The following is a 22051-nucleotide window of genomic DNA, read 5'->3' on the forward strand; positions in this document are numbered from 1 at the left end:
CTGGCCACCACATCCCACAACCCCTCCCGCCATTCTCCCTTTCTGGAAAGGTATTGTGCATCCAAATTTGGCTTCCCTGTCTAGGTCTGGTTCAAACCTTCCTGATGACCTGCCTTCTTTAGTCTTCCTCCACACCAGGATTTTCAAGTATGGGCATGTGGCTGAATCGCTCAGGAAGCCTGGCAAACACACATGCCTGGGCTCTACCCCTAGAGATTCTGATTTGCTAAGTCTGGGGAGGACCCAGGAATCTGCATTTTAACAAGTGGCCCAGGTGATTCTGAGGCAAGTGATCTAAACAGATGATGTCTGTAAAAGCTCTGAATGAGGTCAGATGGGCCCTGAGGCATTTCTCAGGTACTCTGCCTGCGTAGGAGGTGTGTGCTCCCCTGAGCTCCCAGTCTAGGCACAGGCATGGAGCCCACAATTACAACAGTACTGGGAGTAACCGTCACAGATTGAAGTCCTACTATGTGCCAGGTGCTTCACTCGGGTTCTCTCATTTAATTCTATCAGCTTTGGGAGGTTGTGTAATGAATATTTGTCATCTTTTGACTCTCCAGCACCCAACGCCTATTCCCTTTGGGGGACATACTCCAGTGTGCGGGTCTCACTAGGATGCAGAGCTCTCTCCCTCCTTCTGTGGAGTACTGAGGCAGACATTTCTCCTGCCCCTTCTCCCTGGTTCCTATGGTACAGGCATGTGACCTGACCTAAGCTTGACCAAATGCATGATTTGGCCCGGGATTCTGCATCTTAAGGGTGTGATACAAGAGGCAGGGCCAGTTGGAGACGACTTACACAGAGGCAATTTAAGCATTGGGAGTCCAGGAACAGCATCATGGCAAGTTCTTGGTGGCTTCAAGTGCGCAGGGGAAGTGCCATCAACAGCAACATCACTAGACTATCTCATGCTGTAACCTTTGCTGTGGCCTCTGCTGTCCATTTTCTCTTGGTTTCTGCCGGTTTCTAAACCTGGTCCTCCAGCCTTCTCATTGACTCTACAAGCTGCTGATATCCTTCTAAATTCCTTGGCTGTTTAAGACAGCCAGAACTGGATCCCATTGTTGACATCAGAATCATGACCGGCATTGGTTATTATGCCCTTTGAGGCAATGAGGACGATCTCCCGGCTGAGGCCCAGAGAGATTAACTGAGTCACTCAAGATCAGACGTATTTCAAGGATATCGCAGAGCTGGGATTCAAACCGAGGTGTTGTTTAATGCCAAGGCCTGTATAATTAACCACACAGCACTATTGTATCAGTCAAGGTCTCAGCAAGAAACGGGTGGCTCACTGGAACCGGGTAATTGAGAAACGTTTAATGAAAGTATGGGTAGAATTTGGGGAAACCAGAAGGAATGCTGCAGTGCCCTGAGGCTGGTGACAGTGGTGAGCCATCACCACCTCTAGGCCTAAAGGGGCAACAGGATGGAGCAGGGGTCCAAACTGGGAGATGGTAGCTGTTTGGTGAGGAGCTTGAAGGGGCTCCAAGGAATGAAGCCATTCATGCCACTCCACAGAGGGATAATAGCCCTGACGTCATTCTCGTCCCATCCTCTGTGCTCCTTTCATGCTGCCCACTGGCTAAACCCAACCAGAAGCTGGTGGGCAAGGCATTCTGTTCATTTAGCCCACACTGGTCAGGTTCCCAGGCTCAGAGCAGGGAGGAAAAGGGTGGAAAGCGGGCCTGCAGGTGCAAACAGGAGAGCATCCGGCACAGCAACGTGTCTTCCAACTGAGTGGATATAATTTCTCAGGCAAGTTTATTTAATATGTTGGACTTAAATACTGCTTCATCTATAATTAAATTAAGCACACAAGCACACTAAACCATGCAGTTGGTGACCTCAGGACGAACATATGAATGTTTGGTGCTGTTTGGTAAGGAGCATGCTGACTTCTTGGAACCCTATCTTCCAAAGAAGCTTGAGAAGCACTGAGAGAGCCGCCGACTGTGACTCAGTAGGTCTGGAGGGGCCCCAGGAATCTGAATTTTAAGCAATGCTCCAGAGGAGTCTGATGCAGTGGTCTAAGGACTACAGTGTGAGGAACACTGCCCTACAGCATCCTGCCCCTCCCGGATGACATTTAACGACAGTCCCTCCCTTGCCCTGGCCTTTCTGTCAACTTCGCAAATGGGGGCAACACTGGAATTGCTGAAATGCAGGTCTCAGATTAGCAACCTCAAAAGCCAGCACTGTGTGCCATGCAGTCCCTGCCTCCGAGCTTCTTAGGCAGGAAAATGGCTGCGCTGAGATGAAGAGCTTCTGCATCAGCCCTGCTCACCAGAGTCCCAGGAAGACACGAATTCCCTTCACACATCTTGTAACGGATTCAGAATGGGAGGATCAGAGATGATCTCCCTGGGGTCAGTGCTATTTTCCTGGAGGGTTCAGACGGAGCAGTTCTCGGGCTGATGAGGAAGTCCTTGTGTGATGGCAGTGGGCTCAGGGTGGGGCGGACCGTGCCTTACACTCGGGCACCTTTTTTATAGGAGTGGGGGAAAGTCATGCTGATTGTAGGAACATGTTTTTCTAACATGAGTTGGATTATGTGTGGTAAGGTATGTTTGCTCTTGGGGAATTTAGGATGAAATTGGCCTTGGCCATTGCTGAATTAGAATGGAAGGACGCATCATCTTTTCCCTGCCAATGAGGCCGCACCTCTAGAGCCTGAAAAGATAGGAAATTGGAAAGTCCTGATTTAAATCTGTTGGACTTTGCAAGACACAGGTAGGCCTACATACCTATTTCATGGGTGAGTATGGGAGCTAAAGGGGAGTTATGGGGCAGACCGAGAGAGGAGGAAGGCAGAGTGGGGAATGAGGAGTGCACATAGGGGACACCTCCAGAAGCCTAAATGGTGAGATCTTGTCACCCCACCATCCCTGCCCCTTGTGTAATACAAGGAAAGAGGCATTTAGAAGCTTCATAGGCAGAACTCCTGGTTATTCTATTCTCTATATCTTTGAGGTGCTTAGTCTTCAGTAAAGGAACTCTTTAGATTTTGTTCCTGCCAGTAAACAGTGACTTACCACTCGTGTGGCCTCATTCTAGTCACATATTTCTCTGCCTTCATGGGGTTGTTCTGAAGATCCAGTGATAAATGCACCCCTGATAATGCACACAATAGACAAATGATATTCTCTATCCATCCCATCCTTTGGATCCTGTGTCATCCTCCCAGTATTTTCCCAGGATACAGCATTATAGTTAACTTGGTTTCTCTTTCCTAAATATGGAATTCTCACCGTGGTGTCATGTCTTCTCCTTGTTCCATGGTTTTCCCTACCCTTTTCTGGGAGTGTTGGAAAGGGCCACAGATGAAGGGAGAAACCTAAGCATCTGATTCTATAGGGAAGGAAGATCCCAGTGGCCGAGAGAGCAGGATGGTTCTGGAATGGGAGATCTGTCCAGGTCAGGCCAAAATCTTATGGTCCAGGCCAAGGACCAGGACAGACTTGGCAGCTGTGCCCTCTGTGCCTCACAACCCCCACAAGACAGCGACAGTGAAAAGCATTGGACTCTGTGTTTATTCAATGCAAACCCTAAGCTGTTGGTGGGATGGAGGGTCAAGGCATGTTTGGGGCCGTGTCTGCTCTTTTAAGGGGGCAAAGCACACCCCACGGTCATCAGTGAAATGAGGGGAGTCAGCAGAACTGGGAAGGCGAGATCCTGAGCCTCAGAAATAACCTTTGTAACGGATCCAACTCATGTCGCTGCCCCTTCCTTCCTGTCCCCCTCACATTCTTCTTCCAGCACAACTGCCAGATGGATGTAGATGGAGATCAGAGGTCATCCTCATGGGTCCATGGGCCTAGGATCCAAATGACTTCTGTGTGACAGCAAACAGGACAGTAAGGACCAGGCTCTTAGTCACGAGTGCGCACGCCACAGGAATGACAATGCTGAACACAGAGATCCTGTGGGAGAGAGGAGACATGTTGGTGCCCCTGGCAATGGGGCTCCCTCACATTGAGTTTTACTCCACAAAATTCCTTCATGCCCCTTATCTTATCTGCTTAGCTCCTTCCAGCACCTTCCCCATGCTGACTGGCCCTGGGCATTTTAGTTTGCCCCATTGCCTGAAACTACTGATTAGAAATATATTTAGTTGAGGGGCTGGCCCCGTGGCCGAGTGGTTAAGTTCGCGCGCTCCGCTGCAGGCGGCCCAGTGTTTCGTTGGTTCGAATCCTGGGCGCGGACATGGCACTGCTCATCAGACCACGCTAAGGCAGCGTCCCACATGCCACAACTAGAAGGACCCACAACGAAGAATATACAACTATGTACCGGGAGGCTTTGGGGAGAAAAAGGAAAAAATAAAATCTTTAAAAAAAAAAAAAAAGAAAGATATTTAGTTGAGAGCAGAGGGTCCATGTCCAGAAGAGGCTTTGGGAGAAAGGGTAGGTTGATGGCATTCCTCTTTCTCCACAGTGACGAGCAGGGTCACAAGTACAGAGTCCTGGAGCCGGGAAACCTGTTCAGCAGGGTGAGTCATCTCACCTCTTCCGCCTCAGTTTCCACACCTATAAACTGAGAGGAATCTAATTCTCATCAAAATCCCATCATTAATTTTTATAGATTTTAGCCAAATGATTCTGAAAGTCCTGGGTAAAGGGCAGTAGGGATCATGAGAAAGGGACAGAAGAGAGTGAGGAAGCTTGGCCTGTCCAGACTCCGTAGATACGGAATAGACAACAGCAGAGCTAATCTGCATCCAGCACAGTGACAAAAAGAGGAATGGGTGGCAGTGAAACATACAGAAGTTCAGAGCTAGAGCTAATGTTACTAGGAATTTAACACCTGAGGAAATCGGCAAGGACTGTTTAGTAAATAGTCTTATGGTACCTGGATAGTCATATGAAGAAAAGTCATCTTTTCTACATTTTATACCATACAGCAAAGTAACCCCTCTCCCGAAGATGGACTAAAGATTTAAATAAAATGAAAAAAAGAAAAAAGCAAAGTCACCAGGAAATAGAATCAAGCACAAGTAAAGAACAAAGCAAAGCAATAATTTTAAAGTTAACACATTTGCCTACACAAAACTTAAATGTGCAGGTACAAACCAGCTAAGGAACAAATGACACAACGGGGATAGAAAGCGGCAGGCGGCCGTTAGCACTGAAATCCACCCCCAGCCTCCAGCTCTGTCAGGCTTCCCCAGGACTAGGTGTCTGCAGCCTGGTCAAGTTCAGCCTCCGATGGCACGGGCAGGAGCCGGCAAGCCAGTGCCTCTCTGGCCCATGGTGGTTGCAGGGGCACCATCCGCAGTGTGGGCAGTGGCCATGTTCCAGTTCCTGGCCTGAATACAGACAACTCCAAGTGTGACCCGTGGGTTCCCAGAACTCCATCCCAACTCCCCAACCCCTGCAGGACTGAGCCAAAGTTCCTCCTGTGGTGCTTGGCTTGGTTTTGACACTGTTTGCTTGGTTTCCTTCCCTCCCCTGTCCCACTTCCCTAATGGTTTTGTCTGGGATCACTTCCGAAAACATTTGCATCAGACATCCCCCTTCTGAGGATGCCACCCTGAAACAGGGTGACAGTGGCTTCCTCTGAGTTCTCTCACCATCCATCCCCAGATTGGGGTCTCAGCTCTTCCATCACCTGCGCAAACAGCTCTCTGTGTCAAATGTTCTCTTGTTCAAATGGCTCAGTGGCTTCTGCTTTCCTGACTAGACTCTGACCATGGCATAGTTCCTATTAGTTAATAGATAAAGTTAATAGATGAAAGAGGGGCAGCCTCTAGGAGGAACGTGGGCAAAGGTTATGTGCTCTCAGTTTGCATGCTGGAAAATAAAAGCAGTGAAAAAAGAAGAACTTTGACTCTCACTAGCTCATTTATTTTATTGAGCCCACAAGGTTTAATGAGCCCCCGCTACACACCAGGCACTCCGGCTTAGGCTGATGCCAGCGAAACAACACGGGGAAAAAAGCACTGCCTCCAGCTGCACGGAGCTCATGGTCCACAGCAATAGAGAAACAGAAGTGGGCACCGGTTCACATCTATTTGGGCAGGAATATTTTTAAAATACTACACCCTCGATGGTGACACTGCTGCCTTGTGGATCGCACTGCAAACCGCTTCCAATCTTTGGAAGGCCGTTTGGCAATGTGCATACAGAGCAATGTGAATGTTCAAATTCTCTCATGGGCATTTCTTTTGAATAATTGATTTAAAAGAAGAAAAAGACATCTGCAGGAGTATGTTCATCTCAGAGTCACCAATAGTATAAAAAATGAAAACAATCTCCATGTCTAGAAAGAGACAAATGATTCCGTCAGTGATGGCTTTTCCACTGATAGAAGAGTGTGCATGCATTGAAATTACAATTATGACGACTAGGTCGCAACATTGAAGAATAGTGTTAGCATGGAAAAATAATGAAAATGTTTATAATTAGAATTATTACTATGTTAAAATACATATGAATAAAGACAAAGAAAATATGGAGAAAAAAGGCTCGTGAGATTAGGGGGAATACGGAAGAATATTTCTTTCTCTGTTAACACAATATTTAATGATGGACACATTCTAAGATAAATCACCTGTAAAGAGGTGTGCGTGCAAAGGTAGTGGTTCTTAGCTTTGTCTGCACATTAAAAAATCTCCTGAACATCTTGTAAAAATGCTGAGACTGGCCCCAACTCCAGGAATTCTGAGCCTGCTGGTCTGCAGCAGGGCACACGCATCAGGATTAGAAATAAACCAAATGAAGCGAAAGCAAACCCTCCAGCTAATTGCCCTCTGCAGCAGCTGCTGAGAGCTGTTGGGCTAGATCATTGCTTCCAGCTCTGATTTTCCAGCTTCCCTACAGTATAGACAAGGAAACTGAAGCCAGAGAGGGTTCCTGACTTGCCCAAAGTCACACAGCCAGTCAGTGTGACTGGCATGAGACTCCAGGGTCCCTCACTCAGAGTGCTTTTTCCACTACACTATTAGGCCCCTGGGTTGGCTGAGGTCCATTGGAATTCAGCAAAGGGGGCATTTCCCTCTCCTTACCCTCTGATGTGCAAGGAAATACAGCAGGGAACCGGGGGTAGTGGCAACCTTACCAGGAGCCTCCTCCTCACTCTGGCACCGCCTCCTTCCTCCCCTGGGGAGCTCCACCAGACTGAAGGGACTTAAGCCTGCTCCTGCCCCTCACCCTCCCCGATCCCTCACTCCACTCATCCTCCTCTCAGCACGTGGACCAGGGTCCCAGAGCTGGAAACCATACCTGGTGACGTCTGTCACATGTGTGGGGTTGACTTCAAGTCCAGGGCGGGAGACACCGGCAGTTGACTTGGGTGGGGGTTGGGTCACTGGGGCCTTTGTGGCAGGAGGAAAGGTGGTCGTCTGAGCCTTGTCCCGGGGAGGATTCTTGTCCGGGGAAGGGCTATCTGAAGGGCCTGCAAAAAGGCACATTGGGCAGATGGGTGAATGGAGAGGTGGTGGGGTACACGGAGCTGAGGAGGGAAATGAACATGGCCGTCGATGCGGAGAGGTTTTCTTTTGCTAAGATTAAAGAAACAGTGTGGGGTCAGCCTGAGTCGGAAACAGGAAAAAGGAAAGAAGGAAGAGAGGGAGAGAGGGAAGGAGGGAGGAATCGGGGGACGGAGGGAGGCAGGGAAAGAAGGAAGAAGAAAGGAATTTTCAGGCTATTGGTGTCATTGGAAATGCACTTGCCTGCTATTCTTCACCAGTCTGTATGCCCTCACCCTCTTCTAGAATAATTCCCTCATTACTCTACCTTACACCATCCTCTCTGCCTTGCGCTCACCTGTACTTTTGGCGTATTTCTTTACAAGTTATCTTTTATTAATATATATTTACTTTGTCTTATGCTTAGAATTCTCCAGGTGCTAGGAACTTGGACCTGCCTCTCTCTCCTCTGCCTTCCTTAATTCATGCAGTCAACACCTACTGAGGGCCCACTAGGTGCCAGGCACTACGTCAGTTGCTGGGGATACAGAGCTGAGCAGGACACAAGCCCTTCCCTCAATGTGCTCAGAAATGCAGAGGGGAGGCGGGTAAGTAAACCGGCCACTACTACCCAGTGAGACAGTGCTATCTGTGAGAGGGGACACGAAATGAGCTGTGGAGCCTTGGACTCCAAAGTGGGAACCACGGACCAGCAGCATCAGCATCCACTGCGGGCGGATCAGAAATGCAGAATCTAGGTCCTGCCTTAGACCTATTGAATCAGAGTCTGCATTTGAAAGAAGATATCCAGGTGGTCATGCCCACAGTAAGGGCTGCGAAGATCTGGCTTGGAAGCCCACAGGAAGGCCACAGAGTGCATCCTTGAAAGGGGGAGAGTGGATCAGAGGCTTCCTGAGGAAAGGACTTCTATGTGGAGACCCAAAGAATGAGACTAAATTATCCCAAGTCTACCACTCACCTTTCACTATACCCCACTTCCTACAAGAGCACCCCAAAATAGGCTCTGTTACCCAAGAGGAATCCCATAACAGAAGCCCCTTCTTACTGTGGGGACAAATGCCTCTCAAGGACCTCAACTGAGAGATGAGCAGCTTCTGGGAGAAAGATATGATGCTAGAAATCCTGAGCCACAGCTCCGCTGGTGCAACCACTGCTGCCCCCTACTCCCACCTCACCTGGCTCTCCCCACCCTCTACGCCCCACCCCCAGGTCACTCACCCTTGGTCACCACCAGGCGGAGAGACTCGAGGACTTCAGGGTTGCTGAGAATTGGGTAGATCACACACCGATACAGTCCAGAGTCACTCATTTGAACATTGGTCATTCGGACGTGAACTGCGCCCTGAGTGGTATTATCTTCTAGGAAGTACCTGCCCCCCAGCTCTTGACTGTTCTTTGAAGTCTTCTCTGTGAATGCCAACGTCTCGGCTTTCCCTCCATCCATCACCCTCTGCCAAGCCTTCTGGCTTTGGGAGTGCTTCCGGGTGTAGACACAGTGATAGTTCAGGGTCTCCCCCTCTGTTAGGATTTTCTTTTCCTCAGCTTGTCCAGCTGCAGCTTGGAGTTCTGTAAGCAGGGAATCAGAGGTTGGCTGTGTGAGGAATAGCTTTCCTCTCTTTGGAAAAAAAGAGAGAAGAGCCATCTCTCTTTTTTTGTTCAATCACCCGTTTTTCAGATGAGATCCTTAAGGCCTCCAGAGAAGATGCAACTTTCGGAGCAAGACAGCACTAGATCCCAGATCTTTCCACTGTGAATCGTTTTGTTTTTTTTTTTCTTACTAAAAGAGCTAGGCTGTGTATGGTTCATGCAAATCAACTTTTATAAGTGATGGTTTTTGAAAGGAAGAAATTACCTGGTTGGTGACACAACTTGGGACGCGTGCTAAGACCATGCAGGATGGGGACACGATGGGAGGGAAAGGTTATAGAGAAGGACGGACAGGGTGAAGAGTGGCTGTGAAGACATGATAGTAGCAGAAAGTGACTTCTCTCAATAGCTAAAGGAACTTCATCTAAGTCACGGGAAAGAGGTCGGTTCCAGAGACCATTGGAAAAGCAGTGAGGAAGCCATCTTGGGGACCTGGTGGACATTGATATCTGACTGTCTGGTCCTCCTCTCTCCCTTCCTTGGATAGCAGAGCATCATTTTTAGGGGATCCATCCTGTGTGGCTGTACTGTTGGGGCTGCTCACATTCTCAAGGAGGGACACACGAACCCCATAGCCCTGGCCACGCTGATTGATTTAGAAATGGGCACATGACTGGGGCTGGACCAGTCAGAATCCTCTCTGAGGCTGCTGTAGCTATTAAGAAAAATGTTCTTTTTTCCTACTGTTGATAGGTCAGTGGGATGTGAATCTTCAGTTGCTATATTTCCACTATGTGGAAATAGTCTGCCTGAGAATGAGGCCAAAAAGAGCCAAAGACCACCCCCACGGGACACAATGAAATATGTACTGCTGGTTTTCCCTCACATATCTACACAACCTTCAACCTCCATCTTCTCCCACTTCTCCTTTGGAAAAACATGAACAAAACTCAAGGACATGCACTGGTCCATGACAACCACACTCCTACCTGCCTGTCTGGATGATCACCCCAGCTCCAAGGAGACCCAAAACAGCATTTGTGTGCAGACTCCGCAAGGTGATGTCTGTGACCTTGCTCAAAGCAGTGGCTTCCCTAGAAAACAACCTCTGCCTGTGATCTTCCATGTTTTTCCAAGGCAAACCTTTCTTTTAACTCACTGTTGGTATTTTCCCTTTCTATTCATCAGAATTAGGAGGAGGAGCAATGAAAGCCCCAAATGCTTCCATTTTTAGTGAAGATGTGAGCTGTGCAATAAGAGGAGAGAAAGCAAGGCTTGGAGATGGACCAGCTCTGCCAAGTCTGAGCAACAGCGCCCTCCAACACCGGCAGACAATGGAAACCTGGGATCACAGTCGCCGTGAAATTGCGCACCAGGCCTCTTCTGCTCCCTTCTCTGTCCTCAGCAATAGCTGAGGCCCATCAGAGGCCCCTGGGAAGTATTTGTGGAATGAATCGTCTTTCGGGTTTAATAGACTATCAACATCAAAAGTACCATGATGGCAGATACAAAAAAAACTTCAAACTCAAAATTATTTGGGATCATGTCAAGTTTAGATTTACTCCATCATTTTCCCATCTAGGTTTTTGCGTGTCTCTGACAACATCAAAACGCAGAGACATACTGTTTCCCTGAGGCACCCCTTTTAATTCTGTTCTCAGGCCCTGTATCCGGAGAACTCCTGATTCTGCTAAGTTTGGGTAGAGAAACCCAGGCTGGCGTAACTACGGTTGGCTCTCTCTTGAGTGGCCATATCCCCTGGAGCTTCAAAAGAAAAAAGGAACCTTTCTTATGGTGGGACCCCCCGAGGTCCTGGGCAGGGGCGTCGCCTGCTCACACCTCTTCCTCGCCTTACCTGAGACAAAGAGCATCCCAAGCAGCCCCCAGAGCTTGGCCTTCCTCATTCTTCCTGTGCATCAGCTCCAACTCCAACGCCAACACCGTGGCTCCTGGGGCAGCTATAAGGCGACACTCTAACCTTGAGGCTCCAGAAAGTTGCATAACAGGATATGATGCCATTACTGGGAGGTGCTGCGTCTCACACTCTGCTTTCATTGCCCGTTGCCTTGGCTTCAGACGTCAAAGACAACACAGGAATCCGGAGACGGGGCTCAAGTCTCAATTAAGCTTCTCCCAACCCTAGTTTCCTCTTCTCTGGGGATAATGACAATTGCCTTTTCAAACTAGCTCACAAAATTTTAGTGAAAATACTGCTTTTGTGTAAACAAAAGTAAGGTGTTAATATTATTAGGGGAAGAGAGGGGCCCCTGGCTCTCCCAAGGCCCACTCTCCATTGCCGTCCAGTTGGGTGTGGGTGAGAGTGCCAGGCACACACAGGGACAGGTTGGGATAATAAAACACCTCACGTTTAGGGTTTTTGTGAGGACTAAATGAGGTCCCTATGGAAAGTGCTCAGCACTGTAGCTAAGTAGCTAATACCCATGTTCTTTCTACATGCTGTCCCTTCTCACCCTTACTCTCTTTCTCTTGGACTTTTCTGACTTGAGGCTGACCTCCTCTTCATCACCAGGATGGCCCACACCCCGCATTTGCCTCAGCATCCCGTCACAGACGTGGCCTGGGAGCTCACAGAAGTGAAGGAAACCCCAGAGACGATTTGAGAGGACATGGCAGCCATTAAACAAGCATAGACTTAGATTTAAAACAAGGAAACAGGATGATATAGTACAGGACAGTGATGAAAGATGAAAAAATCCAGTAGGATCCATGGTAGAAGCCATAAAAGGCAGGTTTGATGGTGGGAAAAATCTAATTAATAACAGAGAAGATTCGCTTCAGAAATACTCCCAAATGTAAAATGAATAAAGAAATTTAAAAGAGCTCGGAAATATATTGGAGGACAAGTCATAGAAATCCAGCCTACAAATTATCTACAAATAAGAGATGTTCTTGAGTTATAACATGGAACAGTGGATCATACATGAGGATAAAAATGTATTTTTTTAAAAAAAAAAACACTACAGATCTGAAAAGAAATCTGAAATTGGAGGTTGAGAGAGTTTGACATGGGCAAGGAAAGATTCACAAAGTGAAACCAAGACTAGGAAGTTTCCAGGTGAAAAATTTTAATTTAAATAGAAAGACTTATGCTGCTAAACTCAGAGGGGAAAAAAAAAAAGATTCCTTCAAAGGAAATGAAATGAGCAGGACTCCAGATTTGTCCTCTGAGTAAAAAATGCCAAGAGACAGAGGGATGATGTATAAAGAACATTATGACTCCAGAATTTTATACCCAAACTGTTTGCTATTTGAGTATGAAAAAAACCGAAATGTACTATCATGTCTGCAAATTAAAAAAATTAAAACTTCTAAGGTTAGCTAACTTTTTAAATTAAAACTCTTGAAGGTAGCAATTTATAAAATACAGATGATAATAAAGAAATTTAAATCATATCATTGCATCCTGCGGAGGTCATTACAGTTAAGATTTTACTAAAGTTCCTTCTGTCCTTTGCCCTGCACGTCATATCAGACACCAGGCTTCGGACCGTGCTTGGAGGGAGACCCACCAGACCCACCGTTCATTTTCCTCGTTTGGCCACGAGGAGGGAAAGTAGGGATCAAGGTTTTGCAATGTTCTGACTCAGAGAGACGTGATTTTTGTAGAGATGACTCAGGTTAGTCCCGTTCATTGAACCAATCCCTTTCTTACAGCAAACATCTTCCACCCTGAAATGAATAATACGACACTTCCTAATTTTTTGTTTCTTAAAACACTTTGTGTTGGGGCTCCAGTTCCTGGGAGATTAAAGGGGAACTTTTTGTTTTCAGCTCTACTAGTGTTTGCTTCCTGTACCTTGAGCTCTGTGGTTTGGTGTGTATACACTCCAGATGATTCAGTCTTCTGGGGAGTGTAGGGGAGCAGAATTTCCCATCTGAAAATGTCTCTTTGGCTTGATTATTTTTAAGAGCGAAAGACTGGGGAAGAAACTTTGTTCCTCCCCCTAAATTCCTAAAAGAATTGAAGCTGGAAGTCCTGGCCCAGGAAGGAGCTATCACCATCGGTAACTATAGTACAATGTGAACTAGGTGTGATGGACAGGCAGGAACCCAGCAAGGCCCATTTGATCCAAGTCCTCCCCATGTAAAATTGTCTCTGCAGGCGTAGCAGACATTTGTTTACCAGACATTTGCTTTTCCATCTCTATGTGACTTGCCTTCCTCCCCTTGGAAGTCCCAAACTACTACCACCAGCATCCTCTTTTGTCTTTAGCTGAAGATGGTATTTAAGGTGGTGGCTTCAGCCATTCTGGCAAGTTACTTGGTTTTTCTGGGTTTCTACCATGTATACCTGTTATTAAATTTGTTTGATTTTCTCCTGTTATTCTTTCTCATGTCAACTGAATTCTTAGACCTGCCAGAAGAACCTAGAAGGGTCAAGGAAAATTTCTTCCTCCCCTACAGTGGATTGATGCTTTTATCATTATATAATGTCTCTCTTTGTCTCTAGATATTTTCTTTGCTCTGAAGTCTACTTTAATCAGATATTAATATAGCCACTCCTGGCTTTTTAAAAAATAAATGTTTGGGACCTGGCCCCATGGTCAAGTGGTTAAAGTTCTGTGCACTCTGCTTTGGAGGCCCTGGGTTCATGGGTTCAGATCCCAGGTGCAGACCTACTCCACTCACCAACCACGCTGTGGAGGTGTGCCACATACAAAAAAGTAGAGGAAGATTGGCAACAGATGTCATTAAAGGGAGTCTTTCTCAGCAAAAAAAAATAGTAATGTTTGTATGGTATATCTTTTTCTATCCTTTTGCTTTCAACTTACCTCATAGTTGACTTTGAAATGAGTTTCTTGTAAGCAGCATCTTAATTGGATTTTGTTCTTTTATCCCCTCTGTCAATCTCTGTCTTTTGATAGGTGTGTTTAGATCATTTACGTTTAAGGTAATTATTGATGTACTGGCAATTAGTCTACCATCTTATTTCCTTTTTTCTATTTCTTTCCTCTGATTCTCATTCTTCTGTTTCTTTTTGGGGGGGACTTTTAATTAAATAGCCCAAGAAGGATTTCTAATTAGACTTAAATATCACAGGAAGCCGATTGTTCCTTCACACCATCCTAAGGAGAGGCGGCACCTGAGTGCCTTTAAATGAGAACAAAGTCGTCCTCCACCTGTCTGGTCACTTTGTGTCCTTGAGGCAAACAGAATGTAAATATCCTTTAGTCCTTTATTCCTTATTTTTCTGAGGAGTTTGATGATCCAAGCTGTATTTTAAATTCCCAGACTACTTCTCCCAACAAGCCATCATCTCTCAAGGCTTTTTGTTGCATAGTCTTGTGACTTGTGACCTAGGATTTCTTTTCATTTTAAGGCTCAGTCAAAAGTTCTACTTCCACACTGACTCCTTTGGTGCCCTCAGCACCAGGAAGGTTTATTTTTAAGCTACTATGAGCCTTTTTGTATTTATTAGTCAAATGCTATTTTCAGTGCTATTATGAAAGCCTGCACAAATATTATTCTGTCTTATTTTCCTTCAGTAAGTCACTGAGCCAAGTCAGTGTGTCCCAATCTTCACTATGGGGTAAGGTAGCAGTTTCTTTCTTAATGTGGATTGGTTAATCACATGTATGTTCTGACCTAGCTAGAATATATGTGTGACATTTTTTAACAATGAGATTATGTATATCTTTTTTTCTGGCTCAAAGGAGGGCCCCATGGGCCTAAGACCCAGTTCTCTGAGAGCTGGTGCTGGTGTCTCTGAGGAGCCCCCATGAGGCTGTTACTGGGAGTGGGAAAAACTGCAAACTGGAACCAAGTGCAGCCACTGGAACCACTGCCCTTGCCCCTGTGAAGCGCATTGCTGTGGTGGCACTCACAGGAATAGGACGCAAACAGAAAGAAGGGCATCCTGTTCGCCTCCTCCAGCCACCCGTCACCCTCCAGCACTCCTATTGACAGAGTACAACAGGGAACCAGCTGGCAAAGGAGACATCTGGTTTCAGAATCTCAGTTCAGACCCAGGTAGAGAAGCATTCATCAGAGAGATGATAGCTGAATAACCGGCTCACTCACAATCAATAAACAAGGCCACCCCAATCTTGGGATGGGAATCTTTTATAAGCCTTGCTGACAGTGACTATACTGGCCTTTGGGCATGGAAACATTTCTACCCACTCTGAAAACATACACACAATGAAATGTGAACATCTCTTTTTAATCTGGGGAAAAAAATCAACATATATATGCATTCATTATTTGTAAAGAAAAAGACTTCCTATTCTTCCTTTTTTTGAATATAACTATATACTTATAACTTTTTGAGACTCAGGTTGTCTTAATAGACTGACTGCAACTTCATTTTTGATGCTTACATAGTCAGTTTGGCTACTGGGAGTCCTTTAAGCTGACTCTTGTGTCCTTGACACCACAAAGAATTATTGAATGTATCCTCGCTAATGGCAACAAGACGCTCCAGGCCCATCTTGCGTGCTCCCATCCCAGCGTGGGACCAGCCGCCCTCCAAGGAGCCAAGAAGCCTCTAAAAGGAGAACAGTATTAGAAACCAAAATCTAAGACCAAGTGAGGACCATTAGTTGTTTCTGATGAGCATTATTGTTACTGAGGCAACCCTGCTTCAAGCCACTTCAGTGAAAGAGCCAGAAAAACTTTTTTGAAAAGTAGTGGTTAATAATTTTTAAACTTCCCATAAAGAAAATTCCAGAACCAGAAGACTTCACTGGTGAATTCTACCAAACATTTAAAGAATAATTAACACCAGTCTTTCACAAACTCTTCAGAAATATATAAGAGGAGGGAACACTTCTCAAATAACTTTATGAGGCCAGTACTACCCTGATACCAAAACCAGACAAAGACATCCCAAGGAAAGAAAACCACAGACCAATATCTCTTAAGAATATAGACACAAAAGCCCTCAACAAAACACTAGCAAACTGAATGCAACAGCATATAAAAGGAATTATACACCATGACCAAGTGGGATTTATCCTAGGAATGCAAGGTTGGTTCAACATATGAAACTCGATCAATGTAATACACCATATAAATAGAATAAAGGGAAAAAAACACTATCATCTCAACAGATACAGAAAAAGCATTTGACAAAATTCTTTCATGATAAGAAAACACTCAACAAATTAGGATATGAAGAAAAGTTCCTCAACTTGATAAAGGGCATCTGTGAAAACCCCATAACTCGCATCACATTTAATGGTGAAAGACCGCAAGTTTTCCCCCCTAAGATCAGGAATAAGACAAGGATGACTTCTCCTGTCAATTCTATTCAACATTGTACTGGAGGTTCTAGCCAGGGCAACTGGGCAAGAAGATGAAATAAAAGGCATTCAGATTAGAAAGAAAGAAGTAAAGCTATCTCTACTCACAGACGACATGATTTTCTACACAGAAAATTCCAAGGAATCAAAAAAAAACTGTTAAAGCTAACAAATGATTTCGGCAAAGTTGCAGGATACAAGATCAATATATAAAAATTAGTCGTATTTCTATACATTAGCAATGAACAATCTGAAGATGAAATTAGCAAAGCAATTCCTTTACAACAGCATCCAAAAGTATAAATACTTAGGAATAAATTTAACAAAGGAAAAGCAAGACTTGCACACTGCAAACTACAAAACATTATTGAAAGAATTTTTTTTTAAAAATACGAATAATTGGAAAGATGTCCTTATTCATAGATTAGAAGACTTAATGTTATTAAAATGACAATATTTCCCAAATTTATCTACAGATTAAATTAAATGCAATCTCTACCAAAATTCCAATTTTCTTTTCTGCAGAAATTGACAGCAAGTACTGGCATAAATGTAAACATTTAAATCAATGGAATAGGATTGATGGTCCAGAAATAAACTCATACATCTGTGGTCAATTGATTTTCAACAAGAATGCCAAGAAGATTCCATAGGGAAAGGAGAGTCTTTCAACAATTGGTTTGGCACAACTGTATGTCGACGTGCAAAAGAATGAATTTGGACCTCAACTTCACATTATGTGAAGATGTGGACGTAGAGCGGAAACCTAAGAGCGGAAACTATAAAACTCTTAGAAGAAAACGAAGGAGTGAATCTTTATGACCTTGGATGGGCAATGGTTTCTTAGATATGACGCTTAAAGCACAAGCAACCAAAGAATAGATCAACCGGACTTCATCAAAACTAAAAACTTTTGTGCTGCAAAATTATACCATAACAAAAGTGAAAGAACAATCTACAGAATGGGAGAAAATATTTGCAAACCATATCTCTGATAAGGGTCTAGTATCTAGAATATAAAAAGAACACGAACAGCTCAACAATACAAAGACAAATAACCTAATTTTAAAATGGGTAAACTTCTCCAAAAAAGATAAAACAAATGTCCAACATGTATCATTCTTGGGTCACGTTTATATTCGGTGATGTCCTGGTAAATATTTAATAACTGCCTTTCTGAAAAGTGGCTTGATTTGTAGTGATTGTCAATTTCTATGGTGTACATACTCTCATAATGGTTGATTTCAAGTTCCCAACATGACAACACTGAATGTGGAGCTGGAAAGAGATCCTTGGCAATCAGCTTTTGTGAGCTGGTGCAACTGGCTCCATTATATAATATATAACATATGTTATTAATTATATATATATGTTATTAATTATAATAATTCTTAATTCTTTTTTTGCTTATATGAACTCTTCCTGATGCCCATTGTTGTTATGTCCAGTTCAGGATATTAGTGCTCTGTCAGCTGACATTTGTTGCTTGGTGGTTCTGCTATTAGTCCTTACTCCACAGCAGCATTTTGCCACTGCAGGACAGTGAAGTTGACTCTACAAGTCCAGACTGTGACCTGAGTGGGAAAAAAGGAGCAGCTCAGTCTATACGCCTTTCATTTAGAGGCAGCAGGTCCACCATCGATTACTCAATGCCTGGTTCTCTGCACGTGTTAGTAAGCGAGAGTCCCCACTGAACAAATTCATTTTGCATGCCCTATTCATAGGAATAGAAATTCTAGTAATATAATTGAGATATAATGTAAATTTATAAGTGAACCTCCAAAACTATTGGCTATTAACTTTGACAAAACAGCAAGTTGGCATCAAGGTTAATGGCAAAGACGAAACAAAACAAAACAAAGAATAGAATATATGATCTTCAAATGCACTTTTGGATGTATCCAAGTCAACTCTAACTTTACCATCTGTCATTTTCTATTTCCTGCTTTCCTGAACTTTTTTCTTGCTTGTTAAAAACATTTTCTTAATCTTAAAGCATGTCATATATTGTCTTGCCATCCCATATTTGAATTGTACTCTTGTTGAAAGCATGGTTTCTTTAGGGCTGTTCACAAATGCTCCATCTCTCCTCTTTCCTGGCACGTGGCAGGATTGCACTGCCCTGAACCCTGTGAAGTTAGCTATGGCTGTGTGGTTTGCTTGGGCCAATGAATTATGAGCAGAAATACATATCAGTAGGAGTGAGGCTTTCAGAGTCAGCAAGAATTCACCACATTTCTTCTCTTCTTCTAGAGTGGTTCTAGAAGCTTCTATCAGACAGTAACTTTACGGAGAAGAAGCTGATGGCTCATTTGCATCAGAAGTGAGATTCAAAGGAAGATGTTTGCTTGGACTAAATCATTGAGATTAGGAGAGGAGGAGGGAGAAAGTTGTTTGTTCTTGCAGCACAACCTAGCCCAGTCTATTACAATTAAATCCTATTGGGACATTTGATAAGATAATGTCCACAATAGATTTGTTTCCTGACTTTCTCATTTTGGCTTTTAGGAGGAAGCAGCGTGTTCTATATTTTGACAAGTACATGTAGGTCTAGAACTCATGGGACTGTGTGAGGATTGTACTTATTCTTCCTAATTCTTAGCCCAAATATCTGGGCATTTATTTTACATGGTATTCGTCCAGAATATCTTCCTGTTCATACAACCTTAGCACAGTCCCAGGTAACTGCAGAGAAGTACTTCTGCTCCAGCCTCAGGCAGAGATTAAGGAGAGTATCTAACAACTTCAGGGAGAATTTCCTGTTATAAATGAAAGGGAAAATACAGACAAGAACAAGTTTTTGAAGCTTTATCTAAAATCTTCAGTTCTTCTCTCCATTGGTCAAAATTACACATATATGTGTGTATTTTATTTTATATATATATATATATATATATATATATATATGTAGGTATGTATAATATATATTAGATCTCTATTTTAGATTCTGTTCCTAATATACACTAACGTTATTTTCTCTGACCACAATCCATTATAATTTTGAACTCCAGTTTCTCAAAAATATTTAAAGAGAAATATTCATTGCCCCATTATTGTATTAGTCCAAAGTTTATTAATGATCTCATAAAATATGACTTGATTATTATCAACAATCAGTTCAATTATATGAAGTATTATTATAGAAATATTACACTTTTAAAATTTTACCAAAAGGTCCAAGTCGAATGATAGCACTGGTCCACATAATTTTCAGTTTTATATGGATTACCAGAACCAACTTTTGTAGACACCAGTTATTTGTACAATAACCATTCTGATAAAATTTTATAAATTTTTAATAAAATAATTACATCAGAAACCCTTAGTCATTTAAGTTTTATTAGGGGGGAAAATGCCATTCGTTCCACAGCAACTGCACTACTATCAAAGAGAAGGAACACAAATTCACTTTTTAAATCAAAGAAGTCTAAAAAGATCAGTTAAAAAGTTTCCAAACTCAGACTTTTTTTTTTTTTTTTGGTCCTAAAACAAAGCAAAACAAAAAAACTCTCAGGTTTTAATCTAAAATTTATTATTTATGTATAAATCTAAAGTCACCGATAGAGGGAGCAATTCACCTAGTTTAGCTTTGACAAGCCTCTCTAACTTCTTTCGGCCTGACTGAGTGGGAGGTGGCATTCTAAGGGAGCAGTTGCTTTTAGACTCCTTATTCTCAGACCTCCATACTCAAAAAGTTTTATCCTAGTAATATCCTTCACATCAAAATAATTTTAACCTGGGCGAATTTTTTTTTTTATAGCAGCTGGAGTTTGCAAGGAGGTCTTCCGGTGGAAACACCATGTTGCCTGCTGGCCTAGCGGAATCTTGGCTTACATACAGGGTTTACGACCCAGGGAGAGGATCCCCGGAATATGAGGTTCCTCTATACATGAGTTATAGATTTGGTTCTGATTCAGTTAGAATTAGCAGGCTGAATATAACAGAAAACTCCAGTAAGAGTAGCTTAAGCAAAACAGTACTTTATTCTGTCTCACTAAAAAGTTCAGAGATAGGCACTGCAGGGCTGGTGTGGTAGTTTTGCATCATCAGGGACTTTGGTTCCTTCTCTGCCCCACCATCCCAGTTCATGCCCTCCAAATTTCATCATCTCATGAGCTAAAATGACTGCTAGAGCTCCAGCCATCACATTTGTGTTCTAGGCAGCCAGATAGTTTTTTCTACACACTTCCTTAGCTTCAGTGGGTCTTCATCTCTTCCCTGGGATTACAGGGCTCGTTGCCGCTACCCCAGTGAGTTGATACTTTTGATGCAAAGAAGATAAGGGTCTATTTTCTGCCTCCCTTTCTCCAGGTCCTCACCACTGAGGGAGATTTTCTGCCTTCAGTCTTTCTTATGAGCACCTAGAAAAGAGTTTGCAAGTGGGTGTGAGCACTCCCCTTGTGTCAGGATCCCGGGAGTTCTGGACTGTCATGCTAGCCTGCACTTGACCTTTGACAATTTGTTAAAATCTGAGCTGAATTGTTCTCACCCACTAGTCGGTATTTGCACCTCCTCCTCCCTGTCTGTGGGACAGGTGCGCTGGTGCTCCCGTCTCAGGTCCCCTGGGAGTGGCCTGTCTTTCCTTGGATTTTAGGCTGCTTGGTTGCCTTGCAACTTCAGCTCTCTTATAGGTTCAGGAAAAGTTATGGCTCTGTAGTTTACCAGGCTTTTCCTTCTAGTTCAGATGGGAGCAGCGCTCACTTGAGCTGTCTGCATCCTAGGCAGAAACCGAACTTGAGAGGCAATGTGTGAAGACATAATGACAGAGAATTTTCCAGAGCTGTGAAAAGTCACTAAGGCACAGATACAGGCTATCATAAACCAAGCAACATAAACAAAAAGAAATCCTCATCTCGGCGTATTGTCAAGAAATTGCAGAACACAAAACAGAGAGGAAGCAGCCATCAGTCATGAAGAACTTTGAATAGCAGACTTCTCAACTCCAACAATGCAAGCCAGAAGGTGGTGGAACCACATCACCAAGATGCTTAGGAAAAATAACTGTTAAACTAAAATTGTATACCTAACAAAACTCCCAATAGTGAAGGCTATATTTGTTAGGATTCGGTTCAGCTATAAAGAACAGAAAAACCCCAAGTAACAGTGCTTAACACAGCTGAGAGATTTCCTTCCGTCTGGTGTAAAGTCCAGAGCTGTGCTGTGCAGGGGCTGGATGGGGCTGTGCTCGGCGAGGCTCTCTGGTCTCAGGTCTCCGCCAGCTCAATATGCTGACGTCACCACATGTGGTTCTTCTCATGATCTAAGGCAATATTCACAATTTCAAAATGCCTTTTCTTCAGAGAAAATGATGGTTGTAGAAGATGGACATAATTTTTTTGTAAAATAAAAATTTGCCCTTACGTCAGCATGTAACATATTTTATGGAATGCTATTGGTCTGAGGAAACCACACCTCTGGGAGCTGTGGTTCGAAGTCTAGCCTTGAACTGACATCCTGTTGGTGGTGGGAGTAGGACCAGGGCCTCTTCTCTCTTTCCCATTAGGCCATAGAGCATCTGAAAGGATATCAAAGAGGTTATTGGCTCTGAGTGTTCCCAGGCTTGGAGACACTACTTCAACCACCATCAGTTACTTTCATCCTTCTAAATCTCATATAAAGCGTTCCTCCCTGTGTGCTCCTAATGGGTCTGCTCTATATTTAACAGTTGCCTAGGCAAGTCATCATTGGAGAATCCAAAGGGATTCCCATTGCTCCAAGCACTCACTTCCCAGGACTTCCCAGAGCCTCCCACCGCCAGACCCATCCT

At 43.9% G+C, this 22051-nt stretch overlaps 1 protein-coding gene across 1 annotated transcript; it reads right to left on the minus strand.

Annotated features, from left to right (window-relative positions):
- Window positions 1-3518: 3518 nt before the first annotated feature.
- TREM1 (triggering receptor expressed on myeloid cells 1) lies at window positions 3519-11109 on the minus strand. Its single transcript, XM_001500981.6, has 4 exons — window positions 10875-11109; window positions 8651-8998; window positions 7227-7398; window positions 3519-3926 (listed from the first exon to the last, which is right to left on the minus strand). Exons 1-4 carry the CDS (start codon window positions 10921-10923, stop codon window positions 3821-3823), a joined length of 675 nt encoding a protein of 224 aa, XP_001501031.1. The 5' UTR covers window positions 10924-11109; the 3' UTR covers window positions 3519-3820.
- Window positions 11110-22051: the final 10942 nt, after the last annotated feature.

This window comes from Equus caballus, chromosome 20 (assembly GCF_041296265.1).
Source record: "Equus caballus isolate H_3958 breed thoroughbred chromosome 20, TB-T2T, whole genome shotgun sequence".
Taxonomy (NCBI): domain Eukaryota; kingdom Metazoa; phylum Chordata; class Mammalia; order Perissodactyla; family Equidae; genus Equus; species Equus caballus.

What these genes read in the sequence shown, in the direction of transcription:
- TREM1 (XM_001500981.6), bottom strand. Translation starts at nt 10,923, where the DNA reads ATGAGGAAGGCCAAGCTCTGGGGGCTGCTTGGGATGCTCTTTGTCTCA. An exon ending in CCGCCTGGTGGTGACCAAGG is followed by an intron (nt 7,399 to 8,650) that starts GTGAGTGACCTG and finishes GCCTTTTTGCAG; the next exon opens with GCCCTTCAGATAGCCCTTCC. An exon ending in CATGTGACAGACGTCACCAG is followed by an intron (nt 3,927 to 7,226) that starts GTATGGTTTCCA and finishes TCTCTCCCACAG; the next exon opens with GATCTCTGTGTTCAGCATTG.